Source organism: Phoca vitulina, unplaced genomic scaffold, assembly GCF_004348235.1.
Source record: "Phoca vitulina isolate PV1807 unplaced genomic scaffold, GSC_HSeal_1.0 scaffold9, whole genome shotgun sequence".
NCBI classification, from domain to species: Eukaryota; Metazoa; Chordata; class Mammalia; order Carnivora; family Phocidae; genus Phoca; species Phoca vitulina.
Window position 1 is genome coordinate 16,284,549 of NW_022589712.1, and position 26,449 is coordinate 16,310,997.

The window sequence follows — 26,449 nt, forward strand, 5'->3', positions numbered from 1 at the left end:
AGCATTTCTTGCTACTAACAATAGAAAAACCAAATAGTAAATCACTTAGGCTCAAGCGACGTGTGACCCAGAAGGGTGTGTTGGGTTACACTTTCTATGAATCATCCTGCGAACTGACAGGAACCAATCTGGTAGCACCAGATATTCCATGAACTCATTTTCTATTTTTGGTTTCAGAAATGACTGGGCGGACTGGGATACACAGAGAAATGATGGTCACAGACCTGCTGTTGGAGCTGAATTTGGGAACTTCAAAACAACAAGCAATAATGTGCTACTCATATTATTCAGGCCCTGCCTGCTCCTTGCTCTAGAGGGAGAAATGTATTTCTATCTTCCAATACTGACATTAATTAAAGCCAGCAGAAACATGAGAGACCTGTGTAGAATTGTCTCCCAACAATGATCACACTGAATTAAAAATATGTATATAAATGAGATCAAGTCTACATAGCCATGACGTTAAAAGTGCAATTTTCTTTACCCTCATATGCTTGCTAGGACTATCTACCTCTAGAATCTACCAGAACAAGGTCAGCCCCAAGAAGGACATCCCACAGAGTCACTTGAAAATCCTGAAGATGAAGGAAAACTGTACCAGAGAAATCTGGTCTTCTTTCTCCAATGGATCCAACGAAAGCACTAGAAAACCAGATTTCCAGGATCTGATTGGTAGTTGCTTTAATGTCAGTATTCTGTTGAAATGCCCATCTGCCCTGTTGTAGTGGGAACACCCACGGAGCCAAGAGAAGGGGTGAACTATCCAGTCTTATAAAAACAATTCACCCCCAGCCAAGATACACCATGATGGCATAAGTACACTGAGAAAGTGAAACATTTGCGGCAGGGTGTCCGAAAAGGGTGGAAGGAAACTCCATGAAGTCTGGATAGGTCTCACTCGGAGTGGACTAGGAGAAGCCACCCAATTTTTCACAGGCAAATTACAAACACACAGTAAGGGATATCCTGAATCCCAAAGGAAATAGCACTAGTTCTTAGTAAAAACTCTGCAGGCTCAAAGTAAATTCCAGAAGAGGAAAGCAATGGGGGAGACTACTGGTATTCCTGTCTGTGTCCAACTTGAAACTGGCTTTTCACAAAGCTCCAGTTACTGAATACATTGAATTCTTTTGGTTTTTTAGACCGCAGACCAGGGGTCCCCCCACCCCAAAGTACTTCCCACCAGGCCTCTTTAGGCCCTTTGTGCCATTAGAGGGCCCTGAGTCTAGTGACCAAAGACAGGGGAAAAGGAGGAGACAATGGGGTTGGGAGGAGGCTCTCCCTCTCGCAGAGAAGGTTCCTGAGAAGTGGAGGGAATCCCCAGGATCTTTGACTCAGAAGCAAAAATGATGTGAGGATAGAGATGTGTCCATCAGCCGTGGGGCCTGCCTTTCCCCAAGCTGTTAGTCACATGAAAGGCTGGCTCAGGGCCCGGGAGTCCGGCTGAGCAATACTGGAAGACTAGCCGAAAGTGGCAGATCCCAGCAGGCTGGGCGGCAGCAGGGCCCACCATATAACTAAGCCATGGAGCACATTTCTGGCCCCCTCTGGCAGCCTCGCCTGCGCCATGAAGCAGGAAGGGGACATCTCCCAGATGTTATCCCACCTGCTTCTCCGAGTGGTGGGCCAAGCGCCTGGGCCAGACGGGCTGCTCTCGGTGGTGGCCCCTTCGGTCAGTGTCCCTTGGGGACATGGTGGCCAGGGCTCCCAAACAGCTCATGTTCCCAAACCACTGTGTCTTCTTGGAAAGAGCCAACATAATCATGTACGCATCTATTGTTGATAACTGATTCTGCATGGCGCACCATCTTTTATGGGGATTTTAGGTAGTAAATGAAAATTAGGTATCTTCTGTGTTACAGGAATTGAGAAACACCTTCCTCAAGCTGTTCTTCCTCCCAATTTTGCCTCCTCTGGAAACTGATAGGAGGTACTCCATGCTGAGGCTCCGAGGCCAAGTCCAGGAGCTTTTCGTCAGGGGAGAAGGCAAGAAGAGCCTGGAAATGCAGGGGGCGGGGGGCGGGCAGGAGCACAAAGCCTGGGATCCCCTGTTATCAGGAATGAGGGAGAACCCATAGGGAGCCGAGGACCCGCTCCAACCACAGAGCCTCCCACGCCCCACCTCTCAGCTCAGGGGCTCAGCTCACTTTCAAAGCAGCTCCTGGCTTTCATTCCTGTGGGGGGAACTGAGAGCAACCCCTTCTGAGGGGCAGGAAAGCCTAATGGTCAAGGGGCTTAGAGTCAGACAACAGCACTGAGTTTGAATATCAGCTCTGGGACCGCATCTGAGTTTATTTTCTCTTCTATAAAATGAGGATAATGCAATCTACCTCTTAAGATTCATGTCAGGATTAAATGAGATCAGGCAGGTAAGCACTCAGCACAGTGATACCTAAGTGGGGACTATTATTACAGTTGTTATAAATGGATCAAGTTTAAACTTAGATGTCTCAATGCTCAAGTGGAGCACCGAACTAGAAGTTAGGTACTTTGGAGTCATTCCCCTAGTGCTGGACCGTAACTCCTCTCCAGCAGAAGAGAAAATGACAAATAGTCAATGTGTTAATGCCACAGCTTCCACCTGCCGTAACAGCATCCACACGGTGAGCTGAGGTCAGTGAGGTCAGACTTGTGTGCCAGGCTCCGTGAGAATGAGCCAACGGCCCAGCTGGTGCTGAGTCTGGGAGCGTGAAAAAAATGCCTAAGGTCTGCTTCTCCAAATTCTGATTAAATTGGCCAGGACTTGTGTTAAAACTTCCTAGGTGATACAAATGCACCTTCAGGCCTAAGAACCACTGTCCCCACCAGAAAGGAAACAGTTGAGTTTTCTTGAAGAATCTTTATCATGTTTATTCAGTTGGCAAACATGTATTGATCCCTTTGATGGGCCAGGCTCAGGAGTAGATGCTTGATTTATAGAACTCGGTCCCAATCTTGGAGTATCCTAGAGTCTAAAAGAAGAGACAAACAGGTGAATAGACAGTAATAATATGGTGGGTACATGCTGTGATGGGGTAAATGCTAGAAGCTCTGGACATACTTAGGAAGGGCTGTAGACCAGCTTTCCAGATAGAGCCTGTGCATGGTGAGGGTATTCCAGGCTGAGGCAACAGTTTTTGCAAAGCCTCAGAGGAGAAAATATCTATGTTCCAGAAACCCTAGTTATTCAGTAGGACTGGATGTTAGGGGAAGGCCAAAAGATGAGGCGGAAAAAGCAGGGACTAATTTCTTTTAAGGGGTTTGGGTTTTAAGTAGGGGATGGAGTGATCTCAGCTGTCTTTCAGAGAGATTATTCCAGCTACTGGGTAGAGAACAGATAAGAGGTAGGCAAGACTGGACATGGGGAAGCCAATCCCAAGATGGCTGCAAAATCAAGGCAAGATTTAACAAGGGATAGATATGAGAGGTATTAGCAGAGGAAAAAGAGCCTGGTGATTGAGGGTGTGTTGAGGGCAGAGATGGGGAATCAAGGAGGAGGTCCCACTCAGGGGAGTCAGGTGATGCCAGGCCCTTGGTGAGGGAAGGAAGAGAGTGTGTTATGTGGCCAGATCAAAGGGCCTCTTGCTTCATCAGCCCATAACCTGAGCTGGTCAGGCCTAATGGAAATCCTGCAAATTCAGTATTTTTGTGTGTTTATAGGGTGCATGGCATTCTTGCATAATTGGAATATCTGATTAATTTGAAATTTTCTTGAGAATTTCTATCAGATGGGTAAAAGGGAGTTTTAATTAAATGCAAAGCACATGGCCGGAGAGAGGCCCAAGAGCACATGGCCAGGCAGGACCAAATACACAGAGCTCATTCTCGGTTTCCTTCCCAGCCCAGGAATGTGTCCCCGCAACTCTGCTCTCATCAGGAGAGAACCAGGATCAAACACCTGAAAATATCTGGGAAATGAAAAGCTAGATATAAGGGCTTGGTACCCCTGTCTGGGGAACATCTCACAAAGTAAAATTATCCTTTGAACATGTCTTGCAATGCAAAGGTGTGAGCAGAGTTGTAAGCAGCTCCATTTATTTGAGTAAATAGCTTGTAAATAAATCATTGGTAAACATTACAAAATTAAATACATTTTCAAAAGCTTGCCAGTATACATAAAATTCACAAACATAGTTCTTTTAAAAAATAAAATATGTTCAGAGCACCCTTGATATAAAATGTCTGACTCCTGTCCTCTGACAGGGCCGCCTAGAGACGCCTTACAGTAGGTGGGGTTTCTGTGCGGAGGCGGTGGAGGCCTCCTTGGGGAAAGGACGAGTTTCTACTCTGACCTTTTACCCAGCCCACATCCGTCTGAATTTTGATCCTTCTCCAAGGAGCTGATATATCACCGGGAGGCACGGGGCAGGCGCCCCACGCCTAGCTCCAAGCAAGGACATCGGGGTGCGTAATTGGGGCCAAGAGCCAGAATCCTCAGCGCATGCCATAGAGAGGAGCCAGAAATGCAATCTCCGCCACCCTTCCAAAGTGGCCAATGCTCCTGTATCGACTTTCTTGAAAGCAGGTGAGGCTTTCTCACCTCTACAGTCTTCAACCCTCAGTTCACCCGCTCTGGTCTAATGCTGCCCAGGCACGGAAGTGACCAGATCTACATCTAAGGAGGAAGATACGTGATTTGCTAACTTCCTTCTGACCTGCTTTCATGGAGAGAGAAGAATACACAGTATTTGGTTGAAAGCAGAGAGTTAATTGCTACACAGTGCTTCCTTTTTCCATTGCAAAACACCACTCGGCATGGGCATTTCTCTAGAAATCTAAATAGTTCTTCAAATGAAGGGTTCATAAAACTTTAAAATACCACGAACAAGGCAAGAAGTACATGACCTGGCAAAGCATCCCAATTAATGAAATAATATAAAGTCCATGAATTAAGCCCTTGACCAACTCAACTTTTTGTGGCGTAGCTCATTAAAATAACGGATACACTGAATTCTTTCACTTTGGTGCATAAAGTGAACGCTGAAGGTCCGCAGCAGTCACACGACACGAAGAATATCTAGTGGCCTCTTGAAAACCCATGTGCTGTGACCTCCAATTAAAGGACAACCACAAGTTTATTCCATCAGTGTGAAATAAAACTCACATCTACATATTAACTTAGTTGTGTGTAGATATATACATGTACGAGAAATTCGACATCTGAGACAATTGTACAACTTAAGAAAAAGTATTACCAAACTAGTTGTAAGAAAACCATCATCCCTGTATAGTTAGGTCCTAAACCTGCGATTTCTCAAAGAAAATGCTGCCCGGATCAGCCCATTCCTGCATGTCTGCCTGGTTTGATAACCCCTGGTTGGGCTGAAACCAGAGTCGTGATGTTCTTGCTATTAAAACATTACACTAACAAAACCTCCCAAAACAAAAAAGGAACACTCTTGAATAAATGTCTAATAGACACCCCCCCCAAAAAAAAAGTTTCTCATAAGGGCAACTATGCTTTAATAAATGTCTTCATGAAGCCCAAATCCCAGGACCCTTCTTTGTCTCTGGGAGAGTTCCATCCTGTGCCAGAATTATACAGTCTTCTTCTGTGGAGGGCTCAGTTTCCTCATGCCTCTTATCCGAGAGAGCAGCTCCTGGATAAATTCCTAGAAGAGATCAGAAGAAGTTAATATGACAGGCTCACTCTACTAAAGTTGGGGATTAAAATCTGCTTGAAGTTATTAAGGTCAATTACAGTTATCTTGAGTTGATGAGTTTGGTTGGAGGTGTCAACCCCAGTGGCTTCAATAGAGGACATTTTTAAACAAATGAAGGGTGCTTAAACCCCACATCACAATCAATCCTTCTCGCTGCTGCTCTCTTTGGGGGAGAAACATAGGCTGCCTTCACTCAGTGACATTATCTATATGGCCTCTGAAGGCACATGCGGTTGAGATCAGCCTTCTCAACCTTTAATAAACCTTTTATATGAGCATACACGTCACCCAGGGAGCTTGGGGATTCTGATTTAGTAGGCCCAGGTTGGGGCCAGAAATTCTGCATTTCTAACTGGCCACGAGGTGATGCCCATGTTAGTCTCTGGACCAGGCCTGGAACAGCAAGGCCTGGCCAGTGGTTCTCAAATATAAGTCCTCATCAGAATCACCAGGGGGACTTAGGAAACCACAGAGTGCTGGGCCCAGGAATTTCTGATTCAGAAGTTCTGGGGTGGGGCCGAAGAATGTGCCCCTCTGACCAGTTCCCAGGTGATACCTGCTGCTGGCTCCAGGATCATTCTGAGAACCACTGATCTAGACCTCAAAAGTCTTTTGACTTTTTTTGACGGCAAATCAGTTTTTTAAAAAAGCCAACCACATTTTACACTTACCATTCAGTACATTCAAACACATACCTGAAATAAAAATCTAAAGAATGAATACTTAATATATAGAATACACCCTCTATTTTCTATTCTAATTTCATTTAAAGGGTAATGCAGAGGGAGATCCACTAAAATGATTTCACGTCCTAGTCATAGATGAACACCCAAAGACTAAAGAACAATCTAGAATAGTCCCCACGTTATACCATTAGGAATCTTTCATTGTTGCCTTCTGTTTTAAAATATTTGCTACCTAAACAGTCACATTTATTAGATAATAATTACTTTGCCTTCCTCTTTTATATTTGTCACAAAGTGGACAGCCAGACTCTGATCAGCAAGTGGCAGACGGTGGGTATGTCAGGAATTTACCGAGAGCAAAAACACTAAGAAATCTTCCTCTCCATTTGGCCTTCTGAGAAACCACTCTCAATCTCCCCTGCCCATCACAGCCCTTGGTCACGAGCTCCCAGGCCAAGTGATCCCCACAACTACTCTCCAGCTCCAAAACACAATAAGCTTAAACATTTAGTGTTTTGTTAGCCACCCCAATTTTTTTGTAATGTTTTTGCTATTACAAAGTAATATACGCTTTTTCTAGACAACTTAGAAAATACCAACAACAATTACCCCTCAGAATGAACCACTAATGTATTTTCTCCTATGAAAATGGATTTTTACCTAATTAAGATCACACTGAATAAATATGTCCTTTTCTTTAACTTAGCATTATGTCAGAAGCTTTCTCCCACAACACTAAATAGCCTTCCTAAAAATTAACTTCAATGGTTATACGATCCTTTATTATACAGATATTCTACAATCTGCTTAACTCCTCCATTATTGGATATGTGGTTGGTTCCAGACTTTTCAAAATTAGAAACGATGCCACAATTAACATCTCTGTGCATAAATCTGCAGTTTCAATTATTCTCTTTGGAAAGCATATCCAGAAAGGCTTCAGAGGACAAAAACGTTTTCATCACCACCATTTCTGACCTTGGGCAGAATGGAACACATATGAAATAAAATGAGGCCCTGTTTTAACTTTCTGAACACTATTTTATCTAATTTAAAGAATTTTCTAGGATAAAATAATGCCAAATTTTCACTTATATTCAGTTTTCATTTTATAAAGTTAAATGCATTTCCTTTTTCTATACCTCTTGCTATGTGGTTTTGACAATATAATGTGAAACATACAGTTTCAGTTTCATTGTTTTGGAACCTACTACTCAAATGACTCCTGTAGAAAGTTCCAGCATTTGAGTGTAGATCTCCTTTTTTTTTTTTTTAAGCAAAGGTAAGAATCACAAATCCTATCACTTAGTTAATAACTAGTAATCCTTCTGCACTATTTCTGTATTTTTCATAAAGACCATTATAAAAATAAAGATTAAACATCATAAGGAATAATATACTCTAAACTACAGACCTTTCTTCTTCAAGACAAAAGTAATTTGGTAATTTAAATTCAAATTATCTCAAAAAATCAATCATGATGTGCATTAATCTCAGTGACTAAAAAGTTCAATAAATAACTTGTACTTATAATAAATTAACATCAATGAAACTCTTAAAATTTTACATTAACTAATTTATGTCTATAAGTTAATATACTGCATTACACATATTTTAAAGTGTTCATTAAATTTGCATAATGAGGTACTCCGCTAAGTTAAAAAAATAGCAAGACCAATACTTATTCCCCATATAGAAACTTGCACAGAAGGATTTTAATAATTACAGATGATTCTCAAAGAAGATTCAAGAATCTCTAATCAAAAATACTTTGATGGCTCTTTTTCCTATTACTCAAAAATTCTCTATGTAAATAACAATATAGCTCATTTACTTCCAAAACAGATCACTCAGCCTTGGGTTGTGGACACTAATTGAGTCAGAGAAAGGCTGCCCCTTTGAGGAAATGACATCTGATGTAAGACCTGCATTAACAAAGAGAGGCCAGCTCGGAGAAAGTCTGGGGGTCTCGGTCACAGCACATGTGCAAAGGCCCTGCAGAGAAACAAGCAAGGAAGTGGGTGTTCCTGGCACAGAAAGGCCAATATGAGTGGGGGGGAGCCATGCTGGGGGTGCCAGGGTCAGCTCCCAGGGCCTTGCTGGCCACAGAAATATGGCCGCGGAGAGAGTATTCTTTAGGCAATGGAAAGCCACCGGAGGGTTTCAAGGAGGGAAGCAACATCATCTGATTTCGGCTTTTCCAAAGCCCCCTTTGACTGCCGTGTGGAGAATGGGTTGTATAAAGACAAGAATGAAAGAGCGGCCAGTTTGGGGCTGTGGCAGGGATCCACGCAAGGGATGCCCGGCCTTAAAGGTGAAGGAAATCAAAATGGAAATTAAGTGGGATCTATTTCAGGGGCAGAGCCACTAGACTGTGTTGCTAGACTGAACGGAGGCCTTCAGTGAAACGGGAAGAGGGGACAGGGAGAAGGGGGATTAAGGTCACCATTATGCTGAGATGAGGAAAAACCAGAGGGGGAAACAAAACAGATTTACAGACTTGGGAGATCTCGGGTAGACAATTGAACATGACTTGGCGCCTTAGCTCATGGCTGAGGTCATAAACCTAGGCCTCACTAGCGCCTAAATCAGCGGCTTTCCACTAAAAAACAAAACGCCTAAAAAACTACATGTGATCTATACATAGTTACAGCAACCTACTCCACAGAGAGACAAGACGGAAAAAAAAGTTTCTTGAAAAAAATATAACTCTTACTATATATGATATCCCTTGATATTTCACTTTGAAAAAAACTAAAGGTCAAGGCCAGCTCATGGGTTACCACCCACAGTTTGTAAGTACAGTGATCTAGACCAAGGCTAAGAGATGCAGTAGCCCCCAACCACATATATGTAATATATATTTTTATATTCTATAATATAAATGATATAGTGTGACTATTTAAATGTAAATTAATTAAAATAAATACAATTTAAAATTCAGCTCCTTACTCATACTAGTCACATTTCAAACACTCAGTAGCCACATGCGGCTAGTGGCCACCACAGTAGACACTGGGGCCATAGGATACTTCCCTCATTTCAGAAAATTTTATTGGACTGTGCAGGTGGCAATGCTTTGAATCACAAGGCTTGATGGGATAAGCTTGGAGGAAAGTGCAAATAGAGAGGAAAAAAAGGCTGAAGACCAAGGCCAGAGGGCCCCTAGCAAGCAAGGTCTGCGGCCAACAAAGGAAACTGAAACAGAGAAACCAATGAGAAGGGGGGAAAACCCAAGAGAGTGTGCTGTTAAGAAGTTGTCTACTTTTTTAGTTTCTTTCATTCAACATAACTATTTTGAGATTTATTAATAGCTCATTTCTTTTTTTTATTGCTGAGTAGCATTTTGTTATATCGGAGTACCACAGTTTGTTTATCCATTCACCTGTTGGTGGAAATTTGAGTTGTTTTCAGTATGGGGCTATTATAAACAAAGCTGCTTAAAATATTATATAAAACTCTTTGTATGGAACATGCTTCCATTTCTTTTGGGCAAACACCTAAGATTGGAATGGCTGAATTCCTGATCTATTTGTTTGGCTTTCTGGCAATACCAGACTGTCTTCTAAGTATAGGTTTACAAGTCCTAAAATCAGGTAATGTTAGTTTGCCACCTTTGTTGATCTTTTAAAAAAATATATTGTTTTGGCTATTCTAGGTCCTTTAAGTCTCCTTAAGAATTTTAGAATCAACTTGTAAATTTCTACAAAACAACAACAACAACAACAAAACCTGCTGGGGTTTTGGTTGAGACTGCAATCTGTAAATCAATTTGTGGAAAAAACAATGAATGTTCTCAGCAACATTTTATAGATCTCAGTGTAAGATATTGCACATCTTTTGTCAGATTTATTCCTAAGTGTTTAATATTGTTGCTGTTATTGTAAGCGGCACATTTTTATTCCAATTTCCAATTGTTGCCAGCCATAGACTTTCATATATTTACCTCATATCCTGCAAGCTTGTTGAACTGACTTGTTAGTTCTATCAGCTTTTTGAAGACATTTACCTTTTGCAGATGTTCTTTCTAGAGTTTAGAAATTTCCCTTCTATTCCTAGTTGGCGAGAATTTTTAACCAGGAATAGAGAGATTGGATTTTGCCAAATGCTTTTTCTGCATCAACTGACATAATTATAGAAAGGGCTTTTTCCTCCTCAGTGACTTACACTGATTGATTTTTGATATTTTGATCCTTCCGTGTATATGTGTGTGTGTGTGTGTGTGTGTGTGTACTGTTACATTCAATTTGACAAAATTTTCTTTAGAAATTTTGCAGCTATGCTCATGTGGAATAGTTGTCTACATTTCTTATTTTATGATGTCTTCGTCTGGTTTTAGTATCAGAGTAGTGCTGGCCTCATAGAATGAGTTGGGAAGTATTCCCTCCTTTTCAAGTTTCTGGAAGAGTTTGTACAGGGTTGGTATAATTTCTTCCTTAAATGTCTGGTAAAAATTCCCCTGTGAAGCCATCTGGGTCTGGAGTTTTTTTGTTTTGTTTTGCTTTGTTTGTACTGGCAGGTTGTGTCTTTCAAGGCATTTGTCTATTTCACGTTGTTGAATTTATTGGCATGAGGTTCATAACATCTGTAGAAACTGTAGTGATGTCACCTCTCTCATTCCTGACATTGGTAATTTGTCTCCTGTCTTTATTTCCACTTGGACTGGAGGTTTATCAATTATATGGTTCTTTTCAGAGAATGAGCTTTTGTTTCACTGATTTTCTTTATTGATTTTCTGTTTTATATTTCACTGATTTCTGCTTTCTTTTTTTTTTTTTTTTAAAGATTTTATTTATTTATTTGAGAGAGAGAGAATGAGAGACAGAGAGCATCAGAGGGAGGAGGGTCAGAGGGAGAAGCAGACTCCCTGCTGAGCAGGAAGCCCGATGCGGGACTCGATCCCGGGACTCCAGGATCATGACCCGAGCCGAAGGCAGTCGCTTAACCAACTGAGCCACCCAGGCGCCCTGATTTCTGCTTTCATCTTCATTATTTCCTTTCTTCATCTTACTCTGATTTTAATTTGTTCTTCTTTTCCTAGTTCCTAAGGTGGATTCTAAAGCCATTTATTTGAAACCTATTTCCCAATATAGATATTTCATGTTATATATATTCACCTCTAAGCACCGCTTTAGCTGCATCTCACAAATTTTGATATAATGGGTTTTCACTTCATTCATTTCAAAATAGTTCCTAATTTCACATTTGATTCCTTCTTTGGCCCAGGAATTATTTAGGAATGTGTCATTTAGTTTCCAAATATTTGGGGATTTTCTAGACATCTTTTTGTTACTGATTTCTAACTTAATTCCATTATTCAAAGAACGTACTTTGTATGACTTGAATCTTTTAAAATTTGAGATTTGCTTTGTGGCCCAGAATATGTCTATCTTGATAAATGTTCTGTGTGCATTTATAAAGAAACAGGCTAACTTCAAGCAGACCTTTTACCACTGCATTTATATGGCCTCCTGCCATGTGACTTATACACATACAGAACACGCCAAAAGAAGGAATGAACAAAGTGGTTCCCCAGATGTAATATTTCCACAAGAAAATGATTCCCTAACCACAAAGGACATGAACTTTTGTGATACTCAAAAAAGGGCATTCATGTCTCTTTTGACCTTAGTCCCCAGCTAAAAGGATGGGTGAGGATGGATGCAAACTCCCTGGTGGATGTGGGTTCTGTATTGGGAGCTGGCTCTGGTCGTGCTCAATCTAAAGAAAACAAAGGGAATTAGCATTTACTGAAGGCCTTCTCTGTGTCGCCTACTCATACCTATTACCATATTTAATCTAATGTGGTTTTATCATCTCCATTTTACAGATGAGAAAAATGGGTGTTCTAGTTCATTCTAAGTCATTGTCCAAGGTCACAAAGTGAATATTTGAATCTAGGTCTCTTGAAGCAAGTTGAGCTCAATAACTAGGTACCACACCCCCACCAGACTCTACCCTACTTTCTGGGATGCAGAGGAAGGGAGAGGCCCTGCCTAACAGGGGCTCCCAGGCCAGCAGGGAAGGAAGACAGAGAGATAGGCTCTGTCGACGTTAAGACACGAGCCACAGTGCTAAGTGTGTACATGAGTGCCCCGTGGGCAGTTGGACAGTGCGCACCGCCCTTGCCCAGCCCAGGCCTGGGACTGTCCCTGCCTCTCCCACTCTGCCTCTCCCAGTGGATGACAGGCTAAAAGAAGGTCATAATTCCAAGAGACTTTGAAAGATGAGAAGCTCTGTGTCAATACAAGGAATCTAGAATCCAGAACCACTGCTCTGGAGTGACGGCCCAGCTTCCTCTCCCTCCTCCTCCTCTCCCTCCCCCTCACTCCTTAAAGGTACCCCTTTTATTAGCTGAACATCCCTCTACTAGTCTGTAAGATCTAACCATTCTGGTTCCCTAACGTTTGAAACAGTATTTCAACGAACTGCCCGAATTTTAAAACGGCAAACAGACATTGCCCTGACCCCTCATCTATTTTGCTAGGCCACCTCAGCGGCTCTTGTCCAGATGCTCTTCCTCGTGCTCCCCGAGATCCCAGGTCTGCAACTCTGAGAGAGCCCCCCTGTGGGCTGCCGAGGGCCAGGCTGTGCTCAGCCGGGCAGGGCCCCAAACTGCAGCTGGACAGATCACCTCACACAGTGGCCTCTAATAAGATGGGGGCCCCATGTCCCCAGGACCGTGAACTCTATGGTGACGCAAGAGGCAGAGAGACAGAAGATAAAGACCTCGGGTTACAAACCCAAGCACGCCCTTTGAAACAAATGCCTAGAAAGATCTCAGATGGGTTCATTCCTATGTGGAGGGAGTCGCCCTCTGCACATAGAGCAGGAAGCAGTGTAGCCACGGGGCTAAGAGACGGACTCGGGAACCAGGGGACTGGGTTCGAATCCCTGCGCACCACTTAAGGGCTAATTATTTTCTCTATGCCTTAGTTTTCCTCACCATAACCTGAGAGCCCTCAAGGTTGGTGTATTTAACAATTTAATGAATGAATAGCTGTGAGAGGCTTGGGAAGGTGCTTGTACCACAGGGAGCGCCGTGTTAAGTGCTTGCTGCCCTCTTCCTCGTCGTCGTCGAGACGATGCTGATAAGAATCGCTCCAGTCTGGACAAATTCTAATCAAGAGCACTAAGGGAAATGTGGCCATCTCCCCTCGCCCCCCCAACACACACACACACCACCACACACAGCCCTGTAGAAACAGTTGGACAATTGAGGCAGATGAGAAGTGGCATCCAGCAAGACAGAGGTGCTCAGGTCAGGGGGTGACGTCAGGCTGTGAACAACACCTGTGTTTCCTGGAAGAAGCGTCGGTGACCCCAGCCACGCACATGTTTCTCCCTCTGTGGCTGTCGGGTCCCCCGCTTCAGGCAACAAGGCTGTCATCGCTGAGAAAAGCCACACTAGCCTCTCGCATCCTGCCTGGGCTGGGGTCTCGGTTCCCATAGCACCTTCCTCCAAGATTCCTGCCTTTGACTGTCCTCCCTGAGGTCAAGGCCGCGGCCGCTCCCGCCCCTGCTGAGCCACCGCCACCGCTCGACCCCCTCTCCAAAGGCTGTAAAGGAGCATTCGCTCTTCACATCATGAAGTGTTCAAAATGGACTTGAAAACATGCCTTCAGTGGCATTTCCCAACCACCTAGGTCCCTCTTCCACGCATACACGCACACACGCGCGCACTCAGAGAGGCACACTCACACACGCTCAGACACGTGCTCACACAGGTGCAGCAGTAAACATGCCACGTGCAGCCACGTCCCACCTCCTTTAGCTCCTCCTTCTCCTTCTGACCCTCTGAGTCTTTGACCAGGGCCTCTATCACACTGCAGGCGAAATCCTTACCCTTCCCTCCACCTACTATTCTCCCTTAAAACAACGGAAAACCTTGCTTCTTAATAAACATCTTGCAGGGCGCCTGGATGGCTCAGTTGGTGAAGCGTCTGCCTTCGGCTCAGGTCATGATCCCGGGGTCCTGGGATCGAGCCCCGTGTCGGGCTCTCTGCTCAGTGGGGAGCCTGCTTCTCCCTCTGCCTGTCCTCCCCCTGCTCGTGCGCTCTCTCAAATAAATAAATAAAACCTTTTTAAAAAATTAATAAACACCTTTCTAAATGACCCTGGGCCCCTACCCCTGACCTCAGTCCTGGGCACTATTTCTGTATCGGAGAATGCTCTGCATTCACCTTTTCATCCATTAACTCACCTGGGGATGACTCTTTCCCACAGTGTGTACCTTTCTATTTTGTTTGGCATAGTGCCATGCTCTCATGGGCGCTGAATTCCTGTCTGGGGTTCAGACACAACTCATACTTATTGGGCACCCTCCATGTGACAAGCACTCTGGGCATTTTCATGTACTGTGTCATTTAATCATTGTAACTGTCTTGTAATGTAGGCTCAGAGAAGTTTAGAGGTTTGTCCATGGTCACACAGCTACTGAATGGTCAGACCAAGATTCACTGCCTACATTTCTATAAAGCCATAAGAAACCTGGACTCATCGCCTGGGAACAGATGGTACAATTCCCTCTCTCTGTGCCATGATGCCCAGGGGAGGACATCTTTTTTATTAAGCACCCAAGATGGGTAATTTTGGTCTAATTCCAAACCAAACTGAAATGACTTGAAATATGTATGATAAACACAGCAATCCTTTAATGTTTACCTATGGGGAAGGGCTGACCAGATATGTAAAGGACTGTGTTTTACAGGTAAGCTCTGGAAATCTTTCTCCAGAGCACAAACCTTCCCTCCATTCTGCTCAAAGCCTCTTCCCAATGAATAAATACCTCAGAAGCCCTAAGTTGCTGCCTTCTACTCTAGCTAACTTATAAATTAGAAAAGAAGAAAGAGGAAGAGGATGGAGCAAAAAGGAGAGAAAGAGAGAAGGAGAAAAGGAAGAAGACAGGGAAGCCGGAGTGTTGACTTTCTGCCCACTGAGACCCGGATTCTGCCCAGTCAGCTCTGACTCCTCAGGGCCCCCCACAGCTCCTGCCCCTGCTAAGCTCTTGTCATCTGACACTGCTAAGGACAACTTTCTCTCTCCCCCTCTTCCTTCCTCCCTTCCTTCCTTTGTTTTCTTTCCTGCTTACTTGCTTGCTTTCAGTTATCAACTTTATTGAGGAATAATTTATGAACAATAAATGTGAGAGACTTCCTGGACCCAATTCCAGTGTGTGTGTGTGTGTGTGTGTGTGTGTGTGTGTGTGTGTGTGAAGGCTTCCCCACATCCACAAGCAATTGTGACACCAGCAGGGTGTCCAAGAATTCAACTCACTTCCGACACTATCTACCTGGTGAGAGCATCAGAGTCCACAGGTAAAGGTTTCAGTCCCACTAGACAGCCCTCCACCTCAGACGCCAATCCCAAGTCTAGGTTGTTACCTGTGCTTCGGACAGACTGCCTAGAACTTGGAGGTTCCCACAACCCCCTCCTTGGATTTAATTTGCTAGAACTGCTCACAGAACTCAGGAAAACCCATTTACTCACTAGATTACCAATATATTACAAAGGATATTAAAGGATATGAATCAATAGCCAGATAAAGAAACACATAGGGTAAGGTCCTGAGCAAAAGAACTTCTGTTCTCATGGAGCTTGGAGCCCAGCACAGTAGTACCTGGATGCATTCTGGTTCCCCAACATGGAAGCTCTCTTAACCATCCTTTTAAAGTTTTCACAGAGGCTTCATTACTAGGCATGATTGATGAACTCACTGGCCATCGGTTTGAGCTCTAGCCCCTCTTCCATCTCTGGAAATCAGGGGGTGAAACTGAAAGTTTGAGCCTTATAGTTATGGTTGGCTCCCCTGGCCACCAGCCTCCATCCTTAGGTGCTTTGCAAAAATCACTTCATTAACATAAACCCGGTTGTGGTAGAAAGGGGCTTGTTACAAATAACAAGTCACCCATTTCACCTTTATGGCTCCGAAGCTTTTCAGGAACTGAGGACAAGAGCCCAAATACTATAACAAAAGATGTTCCCGTTGCTCTTATGGCTCAGGAAATACTGTGGGTTTGGGGAACTGTGAGTCAGGAACTGTGAATGAGAAGTAAATGCATCAGAGAAATATATTTTGGTCATCTGAATGACCAAATATATATATTTCTTATAAATTGCAGTAACACAAAATCGCTTCTATTTAAAGGTCAGATCATTTCCATTGCTCCCCAAAATTCTCATCTCCCTTTATAGCTCATTCTCCCTCTGTCTGAGCCCAGTTTTCTGTCACTACAGGTTGCATTTTATGTAACTGGAATTATTCATCATGTACTCTTTTTGCCTGGCTTATTTCACTCCGCTTAATGTTTCTGAGATTCACCAATATTGTTGTATCAGTTGTTTGGTCTTTTATATTGCTGACTAGTATTCCATTGTAAGGATGTATCACAACATGTTTATCCATTCACCTGCCGATGGGCATTTAGGTTGTTTCAAGTGTTTGACCATGGTGACTAAAGCTACTATGAAGATACATGTGCAAGTATTTGTGTGGTCATATTTTTTCTTTCCTTTGGGTAAATATCTAGCAGGGCCATGGCAGAGTTGTATAATGTATGTTTAATTTTTTATGAAAGCCCCAAACAGTTTTCTAAAGTGGTTGTACCATTTTGCATTCCCACCAGCAGGATATGAGAGTTCTAGCTGGTCCACATCCTTGCTAACACTTGGTGGTGTCAGTCTTTTTAGTTTTAGCCATTCTAGTGGGTGTGTATAGTGATAAGATACTACTTTTTTCTTTTCTTTTTTTCTCCTTCCTTCTCCTCCCCTCCCCCCTTCCTTCCTTCCTTCTTTCCTTCCTTCCTTCTTCCTTTTCTTTCTTTCTCTTTCTTCCTTCTTCCTTCCTTCCTTCCTTTCTTTCTTTTCAGAGCTTGCCCACTCTCCTCTACATTCTCTTTGTTAAGTTTCTGACTTTCTCCTCTCACTCCCCTTTCTTGGCCACTTACTTCTGCCCCCTGACCTGCTGATGGAATGTGGGCATTCTCCAAAGCTTGGTTTCCAGCCTTCTCAAGGCACTGTCTCTCAGTCAGCCATTTTCCTCATACTCTCAGACCTCCTCTCTGTCTTCCCCCTTGAGATCCAGGCTTGCATTTCCTGTGGCTCCCAGAGGTCTCCACAGGGATGTTCCATGGGCACATCAGTCTCAAAATGACCAAAACCAAACTCACTGTTACCTATCCCTTCTTCAAACCTGTCCCTCACCCTGAGGAATTCACAGTTTTTATTACTGTGTCCTGAACAAACCATCATATAGATCTCATTTACCTCCAAATTAATCTATAAGTTTAATGCAGTTCCAATCAAAATATAAATATTGAAGAATAGTGAAGATACTTCAAATAAGAAAATCGTGGGTTCACCTGGCCCTGGCTAAGAACCAATTATAAAGCCCTGGCTAGGGGCACCTGGGTGGCTCAGTTGGTTAAGCATCAACTCAGGTCGTGATCCCGGGGTCCTGGGATGGGGCCCTGCGTCAGGCTCCCTGCTCAGTGGGGAGCCTGCTTCTCCCTCTGTCCCTCCACCCTCCACCCCCGCTCATACTCTTTCTGTCTCTCTCTCAAATAAATAAATAAAATATTTAAAATAAAAATAAATCAAATCCCTGTGACAGTGTGCAGTGATAGACAAACAGCCAGTTCTGCATATTAGGAAAATTGAATATATAACACAAGATGATTACTTATCAGTACAGCTAAGGATGGACTGATTGCATAATAAATGGTACTGGAACAATACAGCAAATGTAAAATTAGATCTTTATTTCACACCATACACAAAAATAAGTTCAAGATGGTTTAAATATCTGAGCATAAAAAATAAAAGTGAAAAGTTTTAGAACAATATATAAGAAGATTATCTTTTTTTTAAGAGAGAGTTCAAGCTGTGGGGGGAGGGGCAGAAGGAGAGGGAGAGAGAGAATCTTAAGCAGGCTCCATGCCCAGCACAGAGCCCGACCCTGAGATCATGACCTGAGCCGAAATCAAGAGTCAGACACTCAACCAACTGAGCCACCCAGGCACCCCAAGTAGACTGTCTTTAAGACACTGGAGTAGTTCAATCTTTCTTAGGCACACATCTTTTAAAAGCATAAGCCATAAAGGATGTCACGGATAAAACTGATTTCAATTAAAATGTAAAACTTCTGTACACAAAAGAGAACACAAGCAAAATAAGCTCCACAGTTTGTGAAATATATTTGCAACCTACATAAAGGTCAGAGGATTGTCATCCACAATATATAAACAACTCTTAAAAATCAATAAGAAAAACACAAACAAGTTGAAAGTAGACAAAGGATTTGAAATGGAAATCCCCAAAGAAGGAAACATGAACAACCAATAAGCACATGGAGAAAAAAACATGTTCAATCTTACTAGCAAGCAGTCAGGAAAAGGTATGTTAAAACAGCGAGATCTCATCAGATTGGCAAAAAATTTACCGTTTGGAAATACTATGTATGAGAATGATGAGGTTAAAAGAGAATTCTCAAATCCTGCTGGTGGGCATGCAAACTCATGCCAACATTTAAGAGCAATTTCATTTCTCGGTATATTCCTTGGAGAGACTTTGTACATGAGTCAGCAGATCAGGAGTTTTTATCACATCATTATTCATAATAACAAAAAAATGGACACAGCCTAAATGAGTGTCAGCAGAAGAATGGATAAGTACATTAATGTATCAGAATGCTATACAGCAATGAAAGCGAATTAACTAGAACCTCCTATATCAGCATGAGCAAATCTCAGAAATCGAATATTGGGCAATATAAGCAAGCTGAAGAAAATCTGCAAAACATTACTTATATAGCTATAAAGCATGTAAGATAATCCACGTGCATAACTGTCACTCCAGCTTAGCTGGAAGAGCCCCATTCCTCTTTTCCTAGCATGGTGTGTAATATACAAGAGGTGCTCGGCAAAGGTTTACAAAGTAAAGGAATACATTAATTTGTGGACTAATTAAATCACACAACTGTGGCAGTTAAGTGAAGGAGCAGAGAGAGGAGACTCTAGAATCTCTGTGTACTAATTCTGTGTGTGTGTGTGTGTGTTGGGGGGATTGTACAAAGTATCTATTGGCCCCAGCTACTATGGAGAAAGGTTCTAAAGGTTCTCGTTGGTTCTCGTTTAAGCACTGGAAAACTAGCCAACCTGGGGGAGTTACGCAAGATGAGAAGCATTTGGGGAAGAGTGGAGCCTAGGATGCTTGTGTGCACACACGGGTTCACACACACACACACACGCACACATGTACCGAGAGCTCAAAGAAACAACAGAAAGAAAAGAAACAGTTCCAGTGACCTCGTAAACCTGACTCTATATAACACACAGTCACCTGATTTATGAGACTTCTGAGAAAAGCCAAACCATGTTTCTGAAGGGATCTGGCAGCAGCCGTGAAAACAGAAGGTCCGTCCTCGCTCTGGAGTTTCTGCCGTGTGGCACTGTCATGGGGCATGGCGTCCCAGCGGCACGTTCTGCTCTGAGCTCTCATCGGCCCATCCCTCCTGGGCCCTGTGGCTTTCAGCTTCCACCCCCTTCTGCCTGCCCCGGCCGGGGCCAGAGGCAGCAGATGGACACTCATTCTGTAATTATCACCACGGCCAGGCATCTGGGACCTTTCCCTTGTCACTCAAAGTGATTCATCTGTTACATTCATTGATGTACCGTGATGCTTTAACAAAGATGGCTCCACCGGAAAGCAGGAAAAGGAGAAACCACAGTATCTTGCAAATCACTGCTTTGTGCATAATTAAACCACACTTATATCATTCTTTCAAGCATTTAGAGTCATTTAAAAAGACAAATGGATATTATGTGGTAGCCCTTTAATTAGAAGTAGTTCCCCACAAAAGGACTTTTTGAAGGGTATGCTTAAAACTGTTGCTCAATGCGTGGTGTCGCCAATCACAATAATTGTGTAGATCATGCGAGCTCCCATAAAGGGTGTCCAGCGGAACTCTGAATGCCCAACCTGCTTTTCCAAAAAGTATCATCCACCCCTGATGCAGAGTCCAGGGTGAAGTGAAGAGAGAGACAGCAGGTGAAGATTCTGAAGGCTGGGATCCACGTGGCTCAGTGACTCCCCCATGTACTGTCCCCTCTTTGTCACCCCAGTCAATGTACCAGTCACCTCCTTAAAATGCATATTCACAGGGGCCATCTGCTCCAGGTGCTGAGTCTCACTGCCCAATGACAGCAAAACCAAGTCAACCGACACAACTTTTACAGAGCTTCCCAAAAGCCTGACATGCATCAGAAGACGTGGGGATCAGGCAAAGCGTGATCAGGGGGAGGGAAAGAAGAATTTCCAAATCCGCTGAAGTTAAATAGGCAAGGGTGATGGAAGGGTAGTACTTGCCTCTTTTAAAAGCATGGTAACACCTGAGAACCATTCCAAATGGCAAAATATGCTCACCCGAAGAACCAGCTAAGCATTTAAAAATCACACTGTAAATTTTGTTCAGCTTGCATATCCAGGTCACACGGAAGGCCAAGTAGGCAGGCAGTGAGTCAGCACTGACAAACAGCTCTGGGGTGTCTCCGGCCCGGTGCCCCCCAGCCAGAATTTGCTCCCTGCCATCCTCGACATCTCAGCACCACAAATGCCAATATCACTCACCAATGAATATTTAATTTTCCCCCTCTTTTTTGGAGGGTGGGGGGAGTGTTGTTTATCTTTAGGGAGGTTCATTTGCTTACAGTGCACGCCAGAACGGATCCTATTTTTCATTATCTGAAAAGAGGTTTATGAATCTGTTACAGGTAAGGGTTTGTGCCTGCCGTCATTATAATCCCTGCTGCCAACAGAAATTCTGGAAGGTCTTCTTAACTGCACCCTGGTTGTTTTCTTCTTTCCTTCCTTTAACTTAAAGCCACTTGACACTGTTTTGTCCATTTATTTTCTTGACTATTTGCCTTTAGAGATTAATTTGTTGTGCTGGTGAAAGCAGTCCCATTAATCTACTTTAGAGACCACTGCTCTTAGAGTAATTATTTTGTACCCAGATTCTAACCTTTATTTGTATGCAGCAGAACTGTTCACCTGCCCTCCGCATATTCAACCTCACCAGCATTCAATTCTTCCTTCACTTACTAATAATTGGCTTCTCAGAACCCATACACTTGCTATTCGGACAATGTAAAATAAAACCCACATAAACAAACCCACCACAATAAATGATCAGTGGAGTAAATCCAGCAAAATTATGATCTCTAACTTTATAATCACTACGAAAAACTAAAATAATTTTATCAAGGGCCCCATTATCAATGAGGGAGAATATTATTTGCTACAAATATCTAAATCTTGTTGAAATGAAATCTTACTGAATTTACAAGCTGTGAGATTTGTTTTTGATTATGGCTCCCTTTGCTAAAGATCTAGAAATCCAAAAGTCATGTGTCAAATTGCCTTTAAATCGCGTTCTTTCTTCTGTCTGGATTAAGTCGAAACCCAAGAAGAGAATGTGGAACTGTTTATAATTAGGGTTGATCAGCTTTTAAAACATGATCATTCATTCTGAATTTAATGAAAGAAGAAAAGGCCATAAAATCACAATCAATCATTCAAAAATGCCAGCCACTTAAAGGTCCACTGTCCTTTAAAGCCTGTACCTCCTCTATCATGTGTTTTTAAAAAATAACCATCATTAATTACTGGGGAGGGGGGGATGTATCCAAAGCCAGACCCGTGTGGCTCTTCCCATAATGGCATCTACCTCTTCTTTCCTTATATCACGGTTATTGTTGTCATCGTTATCACTCTTCTCGTGGTGATCCTGCTTCTAAGAGTGTGTAGTAAAGAATTTCACCTTGCCCCAAAAGAGGTCTAGTCTTTGCCCTCAGTTCCTGGGAGGCGAGCTCTAAGCCCTTGGAATGTCTTGCCTGATTAAAGTATCTTTGTTTACCCGGGGGGCCTTGGGCCACCCTAGAGAGTCTAATGGTGTGATTTAGTTGGGGGGCTTTGGGTCATGTGATATCAGCTCAATATACCGAGGGACTGGCAACTGAAGTCAGCCACATGGGCAGTCAGCCATGTCCATGTGACCTAGTCCCGGTAAAGACTCTGGGCATCGAGGCTCACGTGAGCTTCCCTGGCTGGCAAGACTCTGTATACAGCATCGCCCATCATAGCTGAGAGAATCAACACTGTCCAGGACTCCACCAAGACAGGACAGCTGGAGGCTCTGTGTTTGGAACTTTCCTGGACTCTGTCCCATGTATCCTTCCCTTGGCTGATTTTCATCTGTAGCCTTTGACTGTAATAAAATGAAATTATGGATATAGGAATGCTCAGTGAGTGCCGTGGGTCCTTCTAGCAAATTATCAAATATGAGTATGGTCTTGGTGACCCCTAAGCTTACAACTGGTGTTGGAAATGAGGATGGGCCTGTGGACTGTTCCCTAACTCTGCAAAGTGTGCTGAATAAAGACCAAAAGAGAAATGCAGAGTTCTGCTCTAGGACTGCATGTCTTTGGCAAGCTTACCTAACCCTTCTGGGTTGATTTCCTCAAGGAAGACAATCTTAACCAGATTTATAAATATTCCAAACGGGTGCTCGTGCTGACCTAGTAAGAATTCAGAGAAAGGCAGTGAGAGGTAGACAGAGCACAGATGCGGACTCCAATATGGGTCCAAATGCTAGCTCAAGCCCCTCCTGGCTCCTTCTCCCTGGGCAGAGGAGGCCTGGTGCATAAAGAGCCCTAAGGAAAGTGTGTGAGCAACTGGCGTACGGGGACCAAAATCCTTTTGCTACTTGGTAAAGTTACTCTTGTTTCTGGTTAACAAATCCCAGTCCTTCATTACTTACCTGCCTAATTACGCTAAAACATAATAAGGCTTTCCTAGCCAGCAGCTAGAGCCACTAGAATGTCATTTTCATTGATTGCAGGCTTTCTTTGGAAGCTCCCAATGCTCTCACCCTTCCAAAACCTTGTTCTGAAGGTGACAGCTTCCAACGGGTGTATTTCAACTCGTTAATCCAGCATTCAAGCTCTCTTTCTCATCCCAGCCCCACATTGCAGTCTTTTTTGAGGAAACCCCATGAGAGCTGAGAAGAAAAAAGGTTCCTCTGCATGGAGTCACTCTGAGCCATTTAAACGGAGTGAAATGGCTACTTCCTTGTCTTTCCCTAGCAACTATGGATCCACTCAAATCACATTCCAATTAGGCAATTTGGTAACTAACTTGGAAAACCATGGGATAAGCAGACATCCTGGCATTTCTGTCCTTTTATTCCTATTTTAATAACCTTTGAGCACTTAATTCTCACCATAGTTAATTGTGAACTTAGGAAAGACTGTTTTTTCAATGGACGCCCGGGTTCACTGCTTTATTTAAGTCCCTAGATTCATTATAGGCACAAAGATGTTCAATAAACATTTGTTGAGCAAATGAATAGAGAGAAGATAGCAAAATGCCAAGCCATGTCTCCTCTAGTCACACACGCAGGCTTTCCGTGTTATAAATACCCAGTGTATCTTTTCTCTCCACTGCAATCAGCTCAGAACAGGAGCTCTGAGCACTACCATTACTTCCATGTATACATAGCTGAACAATATTTTGCAGGACAGGTTAAAATGCTAAATGGAGCGAGACTGATGTGAGCAGGATGAGTTAACAATGGCCCCCACAAAAGTCGGTCAGAAAAGTGAGATGCAGTCACCATGACAGCATGGCGAAAGAAGGAGATCCTGCCTTCCTACCATCATCACGGGGAGAACAGAGCAATCCTGCCTTTTCAAAACCACTGGTCAATTTCTATTGCAAACCACGATCCGACATCCATTTCCTCCACCATCATGTGTCCGTGACATTTCTGTGACCCGACAGATTACTGGGATCCAGAAATGCCTCTCACCACCTACTCACAGATTTAGTCATCCTGCATAAAACCCTGATGCATATCAACCTACAGGCTCTGATTGCTAAATGCACAGGAAAAAAATATGATGTTTATCAGAGAACAATGGCACAGCCATCATCAACTATAAAAAGTGATTTCTATGAGTCCATTGACCAGACTGACAACTCCCCTAACAGATGGTAAGACAGATGCCCTCAAGCCCATATTAAATGCATTTTCTGTCCACCACATCAGTACAATGGGAGTGCTCCTATGCGACCCTAAGATTTGAAAACCATGCAAAGTAATGAGAAATAGGAAAAGAAGCTTCTCCCTAGCCTGGCTAGCTGGCTCCAACACCTCACCTCAGATTTCTATAATGTCCACCAGGCTGCCACTCCTGATCATTCAAATCCAAATATCAGCCAAAATTAAATTACTCCTTTTCTTCTTGCATTATATAGAAACATTATTTTTCTACATTTAAATCAGCTCTATTTTAATATCAGCTACATCACAAATGTCATTTACTCCAGGGGAAAAAATTAAAACACCATTCTTACTAATCAACCAAAAATACATTAGTGTGGTGACCACAATTATATTGCTATGTTTTGAAAGGTCCAAGTCAGAAAAGATTTGCGCATCAGGAGTCCACAGCTAGGAATCTGAGTCAAAATGAGAAAATACAAGTTCTTTTCTGATTAGCCAGGGTCCCACATAAAATGAAACCATGGACCCAAATCATCTGACAACACAAAAAAACATTCACTTCTGTGAAATGAGCAAATTCTTTAAAGTGCACTCTTCAAATTGACTAATTCAAGAATATCATCATTGGCAAACTGGGGCATTTTGCATATTTAATATGGAATGGAGAAGTACTACCTTATACAGAACCAGATTCGACTAGCATGTGTCAAGCTTTATGCTATGTGCTTTTGTGCATATCCTGACTTGTCCAATTATTAATTATATCACCTTAGACAAATGACATAGCCCTTCTATGTCTCAAATTCCTGATAACAATAGTGTCAACCTCACAGTTTTTTTGTGAAGAAGAAATAAGTAAATATATGTGATATACTTAGATCGGTCCCTGACATGTGCTTAGTAATTATTTAGCTATTATTATTATTATTACTATCTCTAAAATTATCAGTGCAAACAATTGTTACTAAAACCCAGAGAGGTGGTTATTACCTCCATTTTATAGAGGAGGAAATGGAGGCTCAGAGAGGTTGAGAAAATCGCTGAAAGTCACACATACGTAGTGCTGGTGCTCACATAAAATTCTTGTCTTAGATGGTGCCTGGGTGGCTCAGTCAGTTGAGCATCTGACTCTTGATTTTGACTCATGTCATGATCTCAAGGTCCTGGGATCAAGCCCTGGGTGGGGTTCCATGCTCATCAGGGAGTCTGCTTGAGGATTTTTCTCCCTCTCCCCCTTCCCCACTCACATGTGCACTCTCTCTTTCTCTCTCTCAAATAAATAAATAAATTTTTTTAAAAAAAGACTCTTGTCTTAAAGTCCACTCTTCCCATCACCCACCCCCACCTCAGCAAGACTATAAATAAATGTCCCTGATTCAGCAAAGATGTCTTCTTTACATTTGTAACTTCAAAGTGACATAAAATTGTATGCAAAATCCTTTGATCAAAAAATAGCACCTTCAGAGAGGACTACTCTAAAAAGAACATCGTTAATTGATAGGCACTTATTTGAGATAGGACAAAGTCCTTTAATGTCCTAAATGTCTTTCTAGGTCAAGTAGCTTAGGAAGCCAGGCAGGGGGGAAAGAATGAGCACAAGATGAGATGTCTGAAACTTGCGGTTGAGTCCTCCCTTTGCTTACTGCTGTGAGATCATAGACAAGATAACCTAACTTTCTTCAAGTCATGATTGTGAGGATTAAATAAGATAGTGCTTGTTACAGTGATGTGAACTCTAGAGCTTTGGGAAAATAATAAGCTATGATTTTTATCATCATAACCCACTGCCAACCTTTTCTGAAATGACCCCTTTAATGGATGAATGAACCTACTGAAATTCCTTAGCATTTTTCACCATTTCCATTTCTAGAAACCATGAGCTAAAGAACACAGAGATGTTCACATGTAAACACCTTCCCTTCTTTCTTCCTTTGGAACTCCAAAGAGTATTCAAATATTACATCTTTCATCTTTTAAAACTCCTTATAAAAACCAGATGAGGAATACTTTTGTTCTGGGGGAAGCAAGACTCACCATTTTCATTCAACTGCATGGCT

At 42.7% G+C, this 26,449-nt stretch overlaps 1 protein-coding gene across 2 annotated transcripts in view; it reads right to left on the reverse strand.

The window, feature by feature from the left end:
• Positions 1-1,999: 1,999 nt before the first annotated feature.
• PPP1R14C (protein phosphatase 1 regulatory inhibitor subunit 14C) overlaps positions 2,000-26,449 on the reverse strand; it is an 83,179-nt gene continuing 58,729 nt past the window's right edge. Inside the window, exons 4-5 of one of the 2 annotated variants that reach the window (XR_004299965.1) lie at positions 4,891-5,591; positions 2,000-2,951 (exon numbers count right to left, since the gene is read on the reverse strand). Coding sequence is in view for 1 of the 2 variants with exons in the window: in XM_032407669.1 (XP_032263560.1) it covers positions 5,517-5,591 (75 nt within the window). In the remaining variant the exon portion in view is untranslated. The other variant, XM_032407669.1, reaches the window with a different exon arrangement.